The 17,970-nt window shown below is 44.6% G+C and overlaps 1 protein-coding gene across 12 annotated transcripts in view; it reads right to left on the bottom strand.

Moving 5' to 3' along the window:
* cacna1g (calcium channel, voltage-dependent, T type, alpha 1G subunit) overlaps positions 1 to 17,970 on the bottom strand; it is a 351,444-nt gene that overhangs the window by 183,222 nt on the left and 150,252 nt on the right. For all 12 annotated transcript variants that reach the window (XM_029764702.1, XM_029764694.1, XM_029764695.1 and 9 more), the window contains exons 3-4: positions 8,330 to 8,441; positions 3,745 to 3,878 (exon numbers count right to left, since the gene is read on the bottom strand). In XM_029764702.1, the coding sequence (XP_029620562.1) occupies positions 3,745 to 3,878; positions 8,330 to 8,441 (246 nt within the window). The remainder of the gene's footprint in view (positions 1 to 3,744; positions 3,879 to 8,329; positions 8,442 to 17,970) is intronic.

Here is a 17,970-nt window from a genome sequence, read left to right as displayed (position 1 = left end):
TTCTATGTGAAACCATACTGACCCAAGAACCCTTTGGTTCGTGCAGTTAAAAAAAGGGTTATTTCCTCTTTTAGTGATAATTAAAATGTAGGTTTGGTGGTTCATTATAATATCTTGGGCGTGGTTTGTGCAGAGCTCTATTTGTGCATCCGTGAGTGAGTGTCATTCCAGTTGAACTAATCTGTTGTGTTATGCTATTACATGTTATATATGACTATGGCCAGGAAACGAGATCTTGTGACAGACCCATGTATGACCTTGTGTCAATTGAGAACGACTGACTAAGTCAGTCATTCTCAATTCTCTCCTCAGGGACCCCCTGGTGTTCCAGAGATAGCACACCTGATTCAACTTGTTAATAAAAACAATATGGCTATTAAACCAGGATAAAAAACGTTGAGAAAAGTTCTTTATAGAACCATTCACCACTAAGGTTCATAAAGAACCATATTTAGGGTCCTATATAGCCCCAATGTCACGCCCTGATCTATTTCACCTGTCCTTGTGATTGTCTCCACCTCCCTCCAGGTCTAGCCCATCTTCCCCATTATCCCCTGTGTATTTATACCTGTGTTCTCTGTTTGTCCGTTGCCAGTTCGCCTTATGTGTGTCGAGTCAACCAGCGATTTTGTTCTCAGCTCTTGCTTTTCCCAGTCTCTCTTTTTCTCGTCCTCCTGGTTTTGACCCTTGCCTGTCCTGACTCTGAGCCCACCTGCCTGACCACTCTGCCTGCCCCTGAGCCTGCCTGCCGTCCGGTACCGTTGCCCCACCTCTGGTTTACTGACCCCTGCCTGCCTTGACCTGTCTATTGCCTGCCCCTTTTGGAATATTAAACCATTGTCAATTCTATGGGTTTGCATCTGGGTCTTACCTTGATTCCTGATACCCAAAAAGGGTTGTAAGCATAGCGGAACCCTTTTTTGGCACTACATAGAACCTTTTATTAATGGTTCTTTATAAAACCTTAGTAAATGGTTCTTTATAGCACCATTCGGGTTCCATTTAGAACCTTATGAGCATGGTTCTTTATAGAACCTTCAAAAAAAGGGTTAGAGCACCAAAAAGGGATCCACTACGGTTACATATTTAGGACTATATAGAACCGTTTGTTTTTAACCTGTTGGGGCTAGGGGGCAGTATTTGCACGGCCGGATAAAAAACGTACCCAATTTAATCTGGTTACTACTCTTGCCCAGAAACGAGAATATGCATATAATTAGTAGATTTGGATAGAAAACACTCTAAAGTTTCTAAAACTGTTTGAATGGTGTCTGTGAGTATAACATAACTCATATGGCAGGCCAAAACCTGAGAAGATTCCATACAGGAAGTGCCCTGTCTGACAATTTATTGTCCTTCTGTTGCATCTCTATCGAAAATACAGCATCTGTGCTGTAACGTGACACTTTCTAAGGCTTCCATTGGCTCTCTAAAGCCGCCAGAAAGTGGAATGGGTTGTCTGCTGTCTCTGGGCAAAGAACAGCAGCAGAGTTTGTGGGTGGTCAGCCTGGGGATAGTGAGACTGAGATGCGCGTTCACAAGACTACTCCATTTTTTTCTTTCATACTTTGACTGAATACGACGTTGCCCGGTTGGAATATTATCGCTATTTTACGAGAAAAATAGCATGAAAATTGTTTTAAACAGCGTTTGACATGCTTCTAAGTACGGTAATGGAATATTTTCAATTTTTTTGTCACGAAATGCGCTCGCGCGTCACCCTTCGGATAGTGATCTGAACGCACCAACAAAACGGAGCTATTTGAATATAACTATGGATTATTTGGAACCAAAACAACATTTGTTGTTGAAGTAGAAATCTTGGGAGTGCATTCTGACGAAGAACAGCAAAGGTAATCCAATTTTTCTAATAGTAATTCTGAGTTTAGTGAGCCCCAAACTTGGTGGGTGTCAAAATAGCTAGCCGTGATGGCCGAGCTATGTACTCAGAATATTGCAAAATGTGCTTTCGCCGAAAAGCTATTTTAAAATCTGACACCGCGATTGCATAAAGGAGTTCTGTATCTATAATTCTTAAAATAATTGTTATCTATTTTGTGAACGTTTATCATGAGTAATTTAGTAAATTCAACGGAAGTTTTCGGTGGGTATGCTAGTTCTGAACATCACATGCTAATGTAAAAAGCTGGTTTTTGATATAAATATGAACTTGATTGAACAAAACATTAATGTATTGTATAACATAATGTCCTAGGAGTGTCATCTGATGAAGATCATCAAAGGTTAGTGCTGCATTTAGCTGTGGTTTTGGTTTTTGTGACATATATGCTTGCTTTGAAAATGGCTGTGTGATTATTTTTGGCAGGGTACTCTCCTGACATAATCTAATGTTTTGCTTTCGCTGTAAAGCTTTTTTGAAATCGGACAGTGTGGTTAGATAAAGGAGAGTCTTGTCTTTAAAATGGTGTAAAATAGTCATATGTTTGAGAAATTGAAGTTATAGCATTTTTGAGGTATTTGTATTTCGCACCACGCGATTCCACTGGCTGTTGACTAGGGTGGGACGCAAACGTCCCACCTAGCCCATAGAAGTTAATGTGTAATGTTGATATCGTGGTCACAACGATTGCCTTCTAAATGGCCTCTCTGCCCCCTACTCTCCTGCTCTCTCTTTCTCCCTCCTCAGGTCTTGCCCTCTTTTCCATCCTCAGTATCTACAGTATCAGTGGTGTCTCCACCTAGCAGAGGGAAGCTTCTATACTCCCGGTGCTCTGACAGATCGATGTGTGGAAGTGTCCCTCTGTCCAAGACAACCTGAGAATCACTGCACTATTGACTGGGGATCCTCCAAAACTCATCTGAGGAGGAGAGGAAAGAAGGGATGAGGGAGGCCGAGAGCGCTGGCCTCCCTCCAGTTCCCTGTCACCCTGCACTTAACTGCACTTAACTGGCATCCCTCTCTTTTTCTAACCTCCTCATCCTCCTCTCTACTTTCACTCCCTTTCTTCTTTCTCCACACCCGTCAACCCTTTAGTCCCAATCACCTTGTCGACCCTTCAACCTGCCCTAACTTCACCCCCCCCCCATCTCACCTTATAATATGAAGTCAAACACATCAATGGCCTACACAGACTGTGATGCCCAAGGAAATCATTCAAGAGAAGCTTAGTAATAGGAGACTCAAATCAGTGCAGGCGAATGGGACTAGCTTTCTCTGATCTTTATCAAACGCCGAGTGAAATCAAGCTGACGTTTGCACTTCCTGCTCAAGCCTGCTAACATACGCACTTGCATTCACGCACACGGGCACACACACGAGGAATGATTATGACGAGAAAGTGCCAGGGTGCTGAAAAATGCTCTTTGGCAGAAATTATTTTCCTTTTCAGAAACAGACACTTCATCAGAACACTCCTAAATGAAACTAGCAACCGTTGCCAGGAAGTGTGTACCCGACCACCCGTTACCTTGGTTACTATTGTCTCAGTTTGGCTGTGTGTTCCCGTGAGGGAGAAGGGGGTTGGCGTTTTTTGCAGACACTGCAACATTGTGAAACAAAGGGATGTATACACACACACACACACACACACACACACACACACACACACACACACACACACACACACACACACACACACACACACACACACACACACAAAGTGCCGTGCTACCCAGACAGAATATGTAGGTTTTCTCTCTATGTGGTTGTCGTGATTCACAGCACATGTTTTGGCTGGGGACGCCCTCTGGCCAGGGCGGACGGTGTGCGCGTGCGTGACTCACCCGGCCAGTACGATAAAGAAGTCGAGCCTGTTCCAGGTGTCTCCTAGATAACACTTCTTGCCAAAGATGCCCAGCGCCACCATCTTGATGACCATCTCCACCGCAAAGAACGCAAAGATAAAGTCATCAAAGTCCTAGGGAGAGGGGAAAAAAAACACATGAATATGAAAAAAAAGAAATAGACATGAAATGAAACTCCGGAGAGAGAGAGGGGTTAGTGTATGGACGAGTGTGTACTGTATACGTGGGTTGGGTGGCAGGGGATGGATAGAGAAGGGTGAAAAGGAGACAGGGTAAGACATGGTGAGAGAGAGGAAGGTTACGCTATGACAGCGGCCGTAGACGCCCCCTGCCACACGATGACTCACAATATGAACTGGTAAATAAATAGCTACTCAAATAAAGCTCTTATTGCTTACGCAGATAAAGTGGCATTCTTTCCCACTTCGAAGTTGCACGGTAACAGAAGCACAAGACAGACCCCACTGGGCACAGACATTAGTTCAACGTGGAGTTTTGTTTGGTTTTACATTTGAGTTCAATGTGAAAGCAACAAAAATTCCCTTATGTTGATTACTTTTTTTCTAATCCAATCAGTTTTCCACGTTGACTCAACATTATCGCACTAAATGTTTGGGTTGAAATGACGTGGAAACAACGTTCATTCCACCCATTTTGCCCAGTTGGAAATTGAGAGGAGAGAGATACTGACTCATCACACACAGTGTGCACACAGACAGGTACAGTCATCTCATCTACTTTAGGGTTCAATAAACCACCATCCTTATTTCTGCATCCTTGTGATTAGAGTGTAATCTGAATAACTTTCAGAGTAAACAGTAGAGCACATCCCTGGATGAACATCCCTGGTATTTGTTTATCTCATAAAATATGCAAAGCCTTTTGCTGAGTTTAGACTGAGGAGAATCACATTATTAGTAATGCGAAGCCACCCAATGACGTGAGGAGTGTGTGTGTGTGTGTTGTTCTGTGTGTGTGTGTGTGTGTTGTTCTGTGTGTGTGTGTGTTGTTGTTGTGTGTGTATGTGTGTGCGAGTGTGCGTGTGTGTGTCTCTCACACAAACACACACACACACACCTGAGAGTTCTAGCCAGATGGAATCCATTTGCTAAACCGCTGAGCCCTGAGTCATCCCTATGCTTTGAGTGACTTTAAACACACTGGATACACAAACACATATGTCTATAGGGCTGGAATGTAAATAGAGATATAGTGTACAGGAGATGAAGCCTGTAGAGAATAGAGCAGAGAGAAGCTCACAGTATCTGTGAGTGATGAGCCATGCAATCCCCTTCCCTATCCCCCTGTTCACATGCAGAGACACACACACACACACGGAGAGAGAAACACACGCCTACAGTACACACACTGCTCAGAGGGGAGTACCGTTCTAGGCAGGTAGAACCAAGAGGCACATAGCTGGGATTTCCCAATGTGAGAGAACCTGTGCGTGTGTGTGTGTGTGTGTGTGTGTGTGTGTGTGTGTGTGTGTGTGTGTGTGTGTGTGTGTGTGTGTGTGTGTGTGTGTGTGTGCGCACGCGCGTGTGTGTGTGTGTGTCAGAAAGTGAGAGCAGGATTCAACGAACCATGGAGAAGGAGTCTAACACACACACACACACACACACACACACACAGCTGGCTCCCAGAGCGGAGACACCAGTGGCCTGTGCGCAACGCTTCAATGCTCACCCGCTCCCCTTCTCTTTATCTCTCCTTCACTTGTCTTGCTCTTTCTCTCTCTGTTTCTCTCTCTCTCTCTTAGATTCTACCTCAATTTATCTCCTTTTTTCTCTCCCTCTCTCTCTCCTCCCTTATTAAATCAACTTTTTGAATTACTCTTCCATATCTATATCTATATACATATATTATTCCATCTCTTATTTCTGTCTTATTACTCTGATTATATCTCTTATTTCTGTCTTATTTCTCTGATTATGTCTCTGCAGTATCTCTTATTTCTGTCTTATCACTCTGATTATGTCTCTGCAGTATCTCTCTTTTAGAGGCACAGTGCTGCAGTGCACAGCACTGGGTTTCTGTGTCGCTGTCTCTTTGGCGCTTCGTCACACTTGTGTGTAAAGCTCTGGACCTAAACAATGGCATCATGCCGTGTGAACAGCCGTGTGTGCGTGTGACTGAGAGAAGGAATGTAAACACACACACACACACATGCGCACACACACCCTCTTTCTTCCTCTAGATCTCCGATTGGCCTGTACTATGGATGACTATACAGTAGTCTCCTAGCCCTGTCTATCTGGACTATACCACTGAGCCCTGTATTCAAACGGGCCATAGAAGCCTCCATGATAATGATACTGGTTTATTAAAGAAGTTGATTCCTGACCTGCCTTGACTGTAACATTTGACCATGGGGTTCAGACGTTGATTATTATCTGTACATCCGTTCAGCTCTGTTAATGTATTGATATCAGAGGGGTGGGAGGCAGGGAGGGAGGGGGAGAGAGAGAGCGAGAGAGAGTGAGAGAGAGAGCAAGAGAGAGCGAGAGAGCAAGAGAGAGTGAAAGAGAGAGAGAGTGAAATAGAGAGAGAGAGAGTGAAAGAGAGAGAGTGAAATAGGGAGAGAGAGAGAGAGAGTGAAAGAGATAGAGCGTGAAATAGAGAGAGAGAGAGTGAAATAGAGAGAGAGTGAAATAGAGAGAGAGAGCATGAAATAGAGAGAGAGAGAGAGAGCGTGCAAAATACAGTCGATAGGAAGTTCAAAAGGCCAACCCCATCCTTTCCCGGGATCCTTTAGGGAGCCACACGGATACTCTCCCTCTGGGCAGGAATGAAACTGGAACACCATTTAGAATGCTTCTCTGATTAACCTCTACTCCCTCTCTTTTCTCTCTCTCTCTTTCCTCTCTCTCTCTTTCCCCTCCAGCCATGCTGCCTTTAGTGCAGTATTCAATACACATAGCAGAGAGAGGACTGACACACACACAGACAAACCGCTGCCTATGTAAGTCAACCCACACAGATATGCACCTTGCGAGATACTGTACAGTGCACACACTCTCTATGCCGGAGGTAGAACGTGTGTTGGAATGATTGAGTGGTTTTGCAGGCAGAAATGGGGAGGTGGGAGTGCATTGAGCATTGAGCCCCATTCCGACATGGAACTAGTGACATTTGTTCTGATTTCATGTTGCTGTAGCAGAGGAAGGGTTTCTGGGAACTGCAGAGCGTGTGTGATCGCGAGTGTTTTTAGGAACCCCAGGCGAGGAGCGATAGAGAAGCCTCTATCTCTACATCAGGAGGAGATGGGAGGAGACAAACACACACCAAAGCTTCACACAAACACAGACACGTGTACGGGAGAGGAAAGAGAAGCAAATCAAGGTCTTCTGCTGTGTGTCTAAAGAAGGTGTGTGTGTGTGTGTGTGTGTGTGTGTGTGTGTGGTTTCTATTGTCACAGGCAGATGAGCCATGTAATAGTATTGCATTGTTCCCAGGTTTGACTTGGAGAGATACTCCTGCATGTGTGTGTGAGTGTGCATATGTGTGCGCGCGCGTGTGTGCGTGTGTGTGTGTGTGTGTGTGTGTGTGTGTGTGTGTGTGCATGTATGTGTCTCGGCTACAGATGCTAGCTGACAGTATTTGAACCCTGCGATAATCTCATTCAGAGCTCTGACAGGCAGAATTAGCATACATAGTGGCTATATTTTCATACGAAGAATATTCGGTTGGAATGTTGTTATCTATGTTGTTTCAACCACACACACACACACACACACACACACACACACACACTTTCTTTTTGTTTCAATCACACAGACTCACAATTCTTATTTCAACTACTCATAACCAATACGTTTTCCCAAAACTCTTAATGATGAATTAAAGGGGAAGTTGAGGCGGAACTAACCAGTCTGTAAGTATTGCTGAGAAAACACTCCGGGTAAGATCATAACTGGAGGTGTGCCCAACAGCAGTGTAAGGCTAGTAGCCAGCCCATCTAATGGACACCTCAGAGTAGAAGTTAAATATGTTGTTCTCCAACAGCTCAGTCTGATCATTAGTGTTCTCTTTAAGTTCACTCAGTTTTATTCATGTAAACACACACACACACACACACACACACACACATAGACACATGCAAGGGCACACAAATACTCAGAGAACTAGACTTGGCTCAGGAGGCCATGAGGGGAGGGGAGACTATTGTCTCTCAGTGAAGGGTGATAACATGTAGCTCACTGTCTCATAACAGAGAGATGAAGAGTGAGCGAGAGAGAGAGAGAGAGAGAGAGAGAGAGAGAGAGAGAGAGAGAGAGAGAGGGGGAGAGACGAAGAAGAAGGGAAACAGAATAACAGAGATAGATGGAGAGAGCATGTAATAGATGAAAGTGCGTTGAATCTCTAGGCTGTACATGTATCTGCAGTGATAACATGCACCTCACTGTCTGACATCAGAGAGACGAAGAGAGGGAGAGAGGGAGAAAGAGAGAGAGAGAGCGAGAGAGAGAGATAGAGGGAGACAGAGAGACAGAAAGAAAAATGGACAGACAGAGAAAGAAAGAGAGAGATGGAGGGATAAAAGGAGAGATGAAGAACATACCTCCAGGATCTTGCATCGTTCCGACTCACAGTCGTGGTCCTCACAGGGCTGGAACATCCCCAGGGTGACGCAGTTCAACAAGATCACCAGCATGGAGGCTCGCTCAAACCACGTAGAGGATAGGGAGTTAAGGTACACAACAGAGAGGTGGTAGAATCGTACACAGCCTTACATTAAATACAAAGACACAGAAATTAGGGGATGCATTTTGGATTTATTAGGATCCCCATTAGCTCCTGCCAAGGTAGCAGCTACACTTCCTGGAGTCCAAACAGGAATAAAATAATTACATCACAACAAAACAACAGCCTACATCATAAACAAAATAATACAATACATTATTACATTATCACTCTATTATTACAAATTTACAATTTAAAATGTACAATACTACAATAATACAATATTACAATGTGTGTGTGTGTGTGTTGAGTGCGTGTGTTAGAGTGTGTGCGTATGCGTGTGTGTTTGTCCGCGTTGTGCCGCGAGGTGTTGTTTTATCAGATTTTTTTTGTTATCAGATTTTACTGCTTGCTTGAGTTACTTGATGTGGAAGAGAGGACCATGTAATCATGGCTCGATGTAGTACTGTGCGTTTCCCAGAGTCTGTTCTGGACTTAGGAACTGTGAAGAGACCCCTGGTGACATGTCCTGTGGGGTATGTATGGATGTTTGAGCCATGTGTTAGCTGTTTGAACAGACAGCTCGGTGCTTTCAACACGTCAATACCTCTCACAAAGACTAGTAGTGACGCAGTCCATCTCTCCTCTACTTTGAGGCAGGAGAGGTTGACATTCATGTTTATTGATATTAGCCCTCTGCGTACATTTAAGGGCCAGCCGCCTTGACCATATACATGGCCAGCAGTCCAGGTGTGATAAAACTAAAGCCTGCAGGACTTATTTTATTGATTGTGATTTCAAGAAAACAGAGCAGTGCTTTTCCAGGAAAGACTTCTCCCCCATCTTAGCTACCGTTGCATCAATATGTTTTGACCATGACAGTTTACAATCTAGTGTTACACCAAGCAGTTTAGTCTCCTCGGCTTGCTCAATTGCCACATAATTCATTACAAAATGTAGATATGGTTTAGGGTTTAGAGAATGATTTGTCACAAATACAATGCTATTCGTTTTTCATATATTTAGGAATAACTTATTTCTATCCAAGCATTCTAAAACTGATTGCATCTTTTTGGTAGTGTTGTAGGGTTTTCATTTGCTGTTGTAGCTGATAATAATATTGGGTCATAAGTGTACATAGTAACACGTGCTGCTGAAAATGTATATGGTTATATTACATAAGAACAATAGTCCAACACTAATCAAAATGATATTAACTACCACGGTTCTGAAACATCAGTGCGCTGTTGAATTGGCGCCTTTTCCTAGACCATGTTTCTATGTGTATAATAGCAAAGTTACCCAGCATATTGGTGTTGAGAACAATGCGGTGGAGGCAGCAGTGGAGTTAGGAGACGAGAAAATAGCCCTTGCCTTAATTGTCTAAGAAAATTGAGGAGAGAGGAAACCCCAACTTAATTAGGTCTATAATCAACAGCCTAACTGTTAAATGTGCCTGGCTTTATATAAATCATCCACATATACTGAACAAAAAATATAAACGCAACATGCAACAATTTCAACGATTTTATTGAGTTACAGTTCATATAAGGCAATCGGTCAATTGAAACAAATTCAATAGACCCTGATCTATGGATTTCACATGACTGGGCAGAGGAGAAGCCATGGGTGGGCGATGGCAGGGATAGGCCCGCCCACTGGGAAGCCAGGCCCACCCACTCGGGAGCCAGGCCCACAAGTCAGAATTAGTTTTTTGACACGAAAGGGTTTTATTACAGACAGAAATACTCCTCCGTTTCACCAGCTGTCCGGGTGTCTGATCTCAGACGATCCAGCAGGTGAAGAAGCCGGATGTGGAGGTCCTGGGCTGCCGAGGTTACATGGGGTCTGCGGTTGTGAGGCCAGCTGGAGGCCAAATTCCTGAAAACGACGTTGGAGGTGGCTTATGGTAGAGAAATGAACATTCAATTCTCTGGCATCAGCTCTGGTGGACATTCCTGCAGTCAGCATGCAAATTGCATGCTCCCTCAAAACTTAAGACATCTGTGGCATTGTGTCATGTGACAAAACTGCACATTTTAGATTGGCCTTTATTGTCCCCACCACAAGATGCACCTGTGTAATGATCATGCTGTTTAATCAGCTTCTTGATATTATCTTGGCAAAGTTGGAGTTGTGCACAAAGTTGGAGAGAAATAAGCTTTTTGTGCGTATGGAACATTTCTGGGATCTTTTATTTCAGCTCATGAAACATGGGAGCAACACTTTACATGTTGCGTTTATATTTTTGTTCAGTATACAGTACCAGTCAAAAGTTTGGACACATCTACTCATTGCAGGGTTTTTCTTTATTTTTACTAATATATTTTATATTTGAGATTCTTTAAAGTAGCCATCATTTGCCATGATGACAGCTTTGCTCATTGTGGTGGTCGCTACAGCAGGGAGGAAAGTGAGACAACGGGTGCTAGTCACACAGTCACTTGCTGTAAAGAAATGTTTTACACAGTACAGCAAGTATTAGCCCGGCACAATCAAATCAATTGCAGTCAGACTCCCTCTAGTCATCTGTGTGTCTTAATTATTTAATCAAACAGTGTGCTTAAAGAATCAGACATGCTCAGTGGATATAGTTGATTCGATTAAAACACATAGGATGTGTCTATATATGGAAAAATACACGTTTTAAAATGTCGACCAATTGATTGGTTGAAAGAACAGACGGCTCTCGGTCAACCAAGATTAATTTTAGTCGGGAAGAGCCCTAGTATATAGACACACTGGTACATAAACACACTTTAATCAAGGCTAGCGGTAGGTCAATAGCAAAAATTGAAAAAAGTAAGGGGCCAAGACAGCTACCTTGAGGAATGCCTAACTCTACCTGGTTTACGTTAGCGAGGCATCCATTAAAGAACACCCTCTGTGTTCTGTTAGATAGGCAACTCTCGATCCACGATATGGCAGAGGATGTAAAGCCATAACACATACGTTTATTCAGCAACAGACTATGATTGATCATGTCAAAAGATGCACTGAAGTCTAACAAAACAGCTCCCACATTTTTCTTATTATGAATTTATTTCAGCCAATCATCAGTAATTTGTGTCAGTGCTGTACATGTCGAGTGCTCTTCCCTATAAGCAATGTATCTAGTCAAACAATTTTTTTGCAAAAAGCTCAGTGTTCAATAATGACTTGCTCAGATTACTTTTGAGAGAGAGTGAATGAGAGCGCGAGAGACAGACAGACAGACAGACAGACAGACAGACAGACAGACAGACAGACAGACAGACAGACAGACAGACAGAGGAGGGGAGAGCGAGAAAGAAAGAGAGAGAGAGAGAGAGAGAGAGAGAGAGAGAGAGAGAGAGAGAGAGAAAATCAGTCAGAGAATCACTTCTAAAAGTAAAGACAGTTTGTTGTATTGGACATATATTTTATTGACCACATAAGCATTCTGAATCTGGTTAGAGGATGAACTGAAACCAATGATGTGAGCACAATCAATATGGAGGGTAAACAACCATTTATAAACACAGACGAACCTGTGTGTAATATAATAAAGACACACCCAAACACGCTGTGAAAGCTACAGATTATAGATCAACACAGTCAGTCACCTCACTTCACCCCAGTTAACTGTGTTAAACACTAACACCGTTTGTCATCCCAGTGTGTGTGGGTGTGCCCTTGCTGTGTTAGGACAAACGACCTGTCGTTTTTTTATCCCATTAGAGAACGCCCAGTCGTCCATCACACCAACCCACAATGCACTGGGGTCAGACTGGGTCCACAGCAGGTGCAGTGCTCGGTGTGGGATGAAGACACTGATCTATAGCCAGTTTTGTGTTTTTCACCTTAATGGTTCAGGCTAGGTTTGAGGGAAGATGAGTTGATCTTAGATTCTGTTCCTATGGGAAACATCTACCTGGAGTGCAGGTCTAAATAGGAAAGGAAACACTGTTTTTCCTACATCCAAAGGAAATACTGTTACTTGCATACACAATAATACACCAAAGGGATTCAATTAAACGCAACACACCAAAGAACAGGAAGAGAGGAAACGCATCATCATCAAACAGGAAACAAAGAACTATAAGAGTGCCTGACGGCAACAGCCAGCCCTAGTTACCGTAACTGAGGGAAATGCAGAACAAAGAGACTAGACACCCGTGACTGTATTGTTGTCATGGTTTGACAAGGAAATTATACTACATCACTCGCTTTATACACACACACACACACACACACACACACACACACACACACACACACACACACACACACACACACACACACACACACACACACACACACACACACACACACACACACAGCAGGTAAACACATACAGTCACACCAAACTGCAACCCCATGGCAATTCACTACATACACGTGTATTCTACGTAGAATAGTTTTCATACGTAATAGTTTTAACTTTCTAAACAGAGCAACTTTCCCCTCTAGGGCTAGCGATGGACTGTGTGGTGTCACTATGTCACCACTGGCATCTGGTCTGGTGACTATCCTCATTCATAATGCAAACACTGACAGACAGAGTAGGGACAAATGAATAATGTACACAGATAGATACATTAATACCGGACACACATACACACGCTCACATTAATAATGTACATATTGTCTGGCTAATCAGCAGTCGATCAATGGCGTTGGGTTGACACACTGATTTCTATTACAGCTCTAACGGTGGACAGAAAGAGAGATGGGTAGACCAGCGAACCAACCTACCACATTTTTACAGCAAATGTTCAATAGACAGCACCAGAGCAATATCGGTGCATAACGCACCTTTCACGTGCTATCGGAAACGCAGAACATCCAAGTTAAAAGTGTGTGTGTAGAGCTTCCTATTGGTTGATTGTGATACTTCCCAAGTGGGAAACTAGGGATCATTTTAATGGCCCCCACCCCCATCAAAGTTGCCCATCCCTGGTTTCTAAGAACGTCCTACTCCACAGTACAGACGTTATACTCACAGAAGAAATGGATCATCGATCAAAATGTTATACAGGGAGGCACGCAGCGAGAGATAAAAGGAGAAAACAAAACATTAAAAATGACTAATCTAATCGATAAATACTTATTAAAATCTGCCGTTCTCTCCTCCCTCCCTCCCCTCCCTCTCTCCCTCCCTTCGTTACTCCCCCTCTTCAACTCCAGATTCGTAATTAAACAGAAAAGTGTGCGTGTGCTTGAAAATGACACACACAAAGAGAAACACCTTGATGGTGTCAGCACATAAACAAACGATGAAGCCCTGAGGGATGGTTTCAATTAGATCAGACATACAGGGATATGCTTTGTCAAAACCCTCTCTGACGACAAGAGCTGTCACCTCACACACACACACACACACACACACACACACACACACACACACACACACACACACACACACACACACAGCCTCGTCAGAGAAAGCAGGTTCAAACTTTCATCAACACCTTCCAGTGTATTCTTGTACAGCATTCTTCCCTCATCGGGGTCCCCTCAGACACACACACATACCTTTCTCAAAGCCAATGCCTCGTCCTTCAATGAGGGGAAAACAATTTTCAAGCCCTTAATGTCCTTCCTTCCCTCCATCCATCTCTCCTTCCTTCCCACTCTCGCTCCCTCTATCCATCTCTCCCTCCTTCCCTCTCTAATGATAGGACACAAACAACAAGTCCATACATTCCTGAGAAACAACAGAGAGACGGAGGGAGAGAGAGAGTGAGAGAGGGAGAGAGAGAGAGAAAAAAGAGAGGGGTAGATGGAAAGAACGATAGAGCGAGAGAGAGAGAGAAACATGACTATAGAATGTGATGGAGAAGAAACTTTAGATTAAGGGTTTGGGTAAACTTTCATATCACTAGGGGTGAAACGCTGCTTTCACTCACAGTGTTGTTCTTTTTCTGCGCATGAGTTCTCGTAAACACACTTCATCCATAAACAACAACAAAAAAAGCACTCGCTCAGTCAGATCTATCATTTAAACGTTTCATTCTGACAGACTTTAGTCAGAGTCAAGCCTTCCTTAGCTATTCAAAAGGAGACTACTCTCTTTCACTCATCTTGTAGTTTCTATCTCTTCTTCCAATATGTTTTTCTCTCAGTTTAGAGTGGTCATGTTTGATTCAGGATCAAAGTACTTCACGCTGCAACACTATGGTTATCTCCTCAAAAAGAAACGCTGACTTTTCTCTTCCCTCTCTCCTCCTTTTTGCGCTCTCTCTCTTCTGTCTATCTTTCCTCAGTCTCTTCTCACTATCCTCCCTCACACCTCACCCTGTGAGTCAGTGAAAACATGACATCATCCCCTGGTTTGACGGACAGGTGGGGAGGAGACAAGTGTGGTGACATTCTATAGCCAATCCGTGTGAAGTGGCAGAACCACTGGGTTGTGAAGTCACGACACATTGGGTACACTTTTTAAAACCTGTGACTGTCTGTCTAGAACTTCCTGAAAAGGGCAGGCTGGGAGTTTGGTTTGGAACATGGGGGGAGGAGAGAGATGAAGGCAGTAGACTGTATCACATGGAGGAGATGAAGAGAGAGGAGTGGGAGAGGAGATATGCGAAAAGAAGGAAGGGATGGATGGTATGTATGGAGAGAGAAGGGGAGCGAGGAGGGGGGAGATGTGAAGAGAGAGAGAGGGGGAAAAGGAAGATTCAGTGGTTCTGTTGCATTTGACTACCAGGTCTGTTCACATTCAATACCTCAGAAAGTGATAGGAGGAGAAAGGGATGGGGAGAGGAGAGGTAGAGAGAGATTGGGAGAGGAGAGGCAGAGAGGGAGTGGGGAGAGGGATGGGGAGAGGAGAGGCAGAGAGGGATGGGGGAGAGAGGGAGTGGGAGAGAGGGATGGGGAGAGGAGAGGCAGAGAGGGAGTGGGGAGAGAGGGATGGGGAGAGGAGAGGCAGAGAGGGATGGGGAGAGGAGAGGCAGAGAGGGAGTGGGGATTCTCTGGGATTCTCTGCCTCTAACCCTATTACAGGGGCTGAGTCACTGACTTACTGGTGTTCTTCCATGCCGTCCATGGGAGGGGTGCGTCACTTGAGTGGGTTGAGTCACTGACGTGGTCTTCCTGTCTGGGTTGGCGCCCCCCCCTTGGGTTGTGCCATGGCGGAGATTTTTGTGGGCTATACTCGGCCTTGTCTTCGGACGGTAAGTTGGTGGTTGTAGACATCCCTCTAGTGGTGTGGGGGCTGTGCTTTGGCAAAGTGGGTGGGGTTATATCCTGCCTGTTTGGCCCTGTCCGGGGGTATCATCGGATGGGGCCACAGTGTCTTCTGATCCCTCCTGTCTCAGCCTCCAGTATTTATGCTGCAGTAGTTTATGTGCCGGGGGACTAGGGTCAGTCTGTTTCATCTGGAGTATTCTCTTGTCTTATCCGGTGTCCTGTGTGAATTTAAATATGCTCTCTCTAATTCTCTCTTTCTCTCTTTCTTTCTTTCTCTCGGAGGACCTGAGCCCTAGGACCATGCCTCGGGACTACCTGGCATGATGACTCCTTGCTGTCCCCAGTCCACCTGGCCATGCTGCTGCTCCAGTTTCAACTGTTCTGCCTGCGGCTACGGAACCCTGACCTGTTCACCGGACGTGCTTGTTGCACCCTCGACAACTACAATGATTATTATTATTTGACCATGCTGGTCATTTATGAACATTTTAACATCTTGACCATGTTCTGTTATAATATCCACCCGGCACAGCCAGAAGAGGACTGGCCACCCCTCATAGCCTGGTTCCTCTCTAGGTTTCTTCCTAGGTTTTTGGCCTTTCTAGGGAGTTTTTCCTAGGGAGTTTTTCCTAGCCACCGTGCCTCTTTCACATGCATTGCTTGCTGTTTGGGGTTTTAGGCTGGGTTTCTGTACAGCACTTTGAGATTTCAGCTGATATACGAAGGGCTATATAAATAAATTTGATTTGATTTGATGGGGAGAGGAGAGGCAGAGAGGGATGGGGGAGAGAGGGATGGGGAGAGGAGAGGCAGAGAGGGATGGGGAGAGAGGAATGGGGAGAGGAGAGGCAGAGAGGGAGAGAGAGAAAGAGGGATCGGGAGAGAGGGATGGGGGGAGGAGAGGCAGAGAGGGAGAGAGAGAAAGAGGGATGGGGAGAGAGGGATGGGGAAAGGAGAGGCAGAGAGGGATGGGGGAGAGAGGGATGGGGGGAGGAGAGGCAGAGAGGGATGGGGGAGAGAGGGATGGGGAAAGGCAGAGAGGGATGGGGAGAGAACTACGAGAGGTGGCAAATGAGGATTTAGTGTTTTGTCACCACTTGTTTCTCAGAGAGAGGAGTTAGAATGAAATTGTGGTTTAATTGCAGCTGTTCACAGTCTAATGTTTCTGGACAGGAAATCGTTGCCGAGGCGATTACAAAATGGCCTCCGAAAACAGTCAAGAGGGCTGCTGCCATCGCTCGCTTTAATATCTCTTCTCTCTCTACATTCTCATCTCTCTCTGTCTTTATCTCTCTCTCTCTCTCTTTCTCTCTCTCTGATATAGTATAGCATGCAGTATGTATGCACATGCTGTACCTCAGAGGCCAAACTTTTCAAAGCTTCAGAAACACATACCTTAAACCCGCAGGTAGAACGGCAGGGAAAAGTTCCTGAAAAGGCCAGAAACAACCTCTCCCCGCAGATACCTTTATCGCTTCCCCTCCCTCTCCACCTCTCCTTTCCTCCCTCTCCACCTCTCCTTTCCTCCCTCTCCACCTCTCCTTTCCTCCCTCTCCACCCCTTCAACGCCGCTCAAAACTTCTCAAAGCTCTCTCACATCTCTCTCTCAAACATTTTCTCTCACTTTCTGTCTCTGCCAGCGTCTCCCCATCTTTTTGTGAAGGGATTGACAGAGATGAACCCGCTTGGGGGGAAAGCTGTGAAAGTGTCAGAATGAAAAGAGAGATAGAATAGAGAGGAGAGAAAAGGCGGGAGTATTCTCATGAAATATTTACTGTGTGTGTGTGTGTGTGTGTGTGTGTGTATGTGTGTGTGTGTAAAAGAGAAAGAGACAGGTGCAGACCTCAATGTTAAACACACAGGACAAAGTGTAAGAAGTTCTAACTTTGAAGTTCTCTGATGTCCACACTGCTACGTGCTACATCATTAAATCGCTCTCTTGAAACACTGTTTTGAAACATACTATTTTAGCCGCTCTCCTTTCTTCATCCAGACTGACAGCTAGTTCACCCCTGGAATGCTCTCTGAGAGTTAGTCGACAACCTACCTCTCAAGAGATGAGGAACATCAAACTGCAGCTGATTTTATTCCACACTCTCAGATGCATTATAACGTTACCATTCAGTTTATATGTATATTGTGTTTTAGAGTGTTATGGAAAGTAGTGTTGTTGCTATAGCTTCGAAGAGACGCCGTATAGGTAGAGAAATGTGCAAGTCACTGTGCACCTGGACCCAGTCTCAGATAATCCAGCATGTCCACACATTATAATCTGCCTGCTATTCTCTTCCTCCTCTGCCTCATCGCTTCTCCCTCTCCTCCTCTCTCCCTCTTAACAAAACAAAGTCACCCACCTGTGCTTCTATG

This window comes from Salmo trutta, chromosome 10, assembly GCF_901001165.1.
Source record: "Salmo trutta chromosome 10, fSalTru1.1, whole genome shotgun sequence".
NCBI classification, from domain to species: Eukaryota; Metazoa; Chordata; class Actinopteri; order Salmoniformes; family Salmonidae; genus Salmo; species Salmo trutta.
This window is presented reverse-complemented; position numbering and strand designations above follow the sequence as displayed.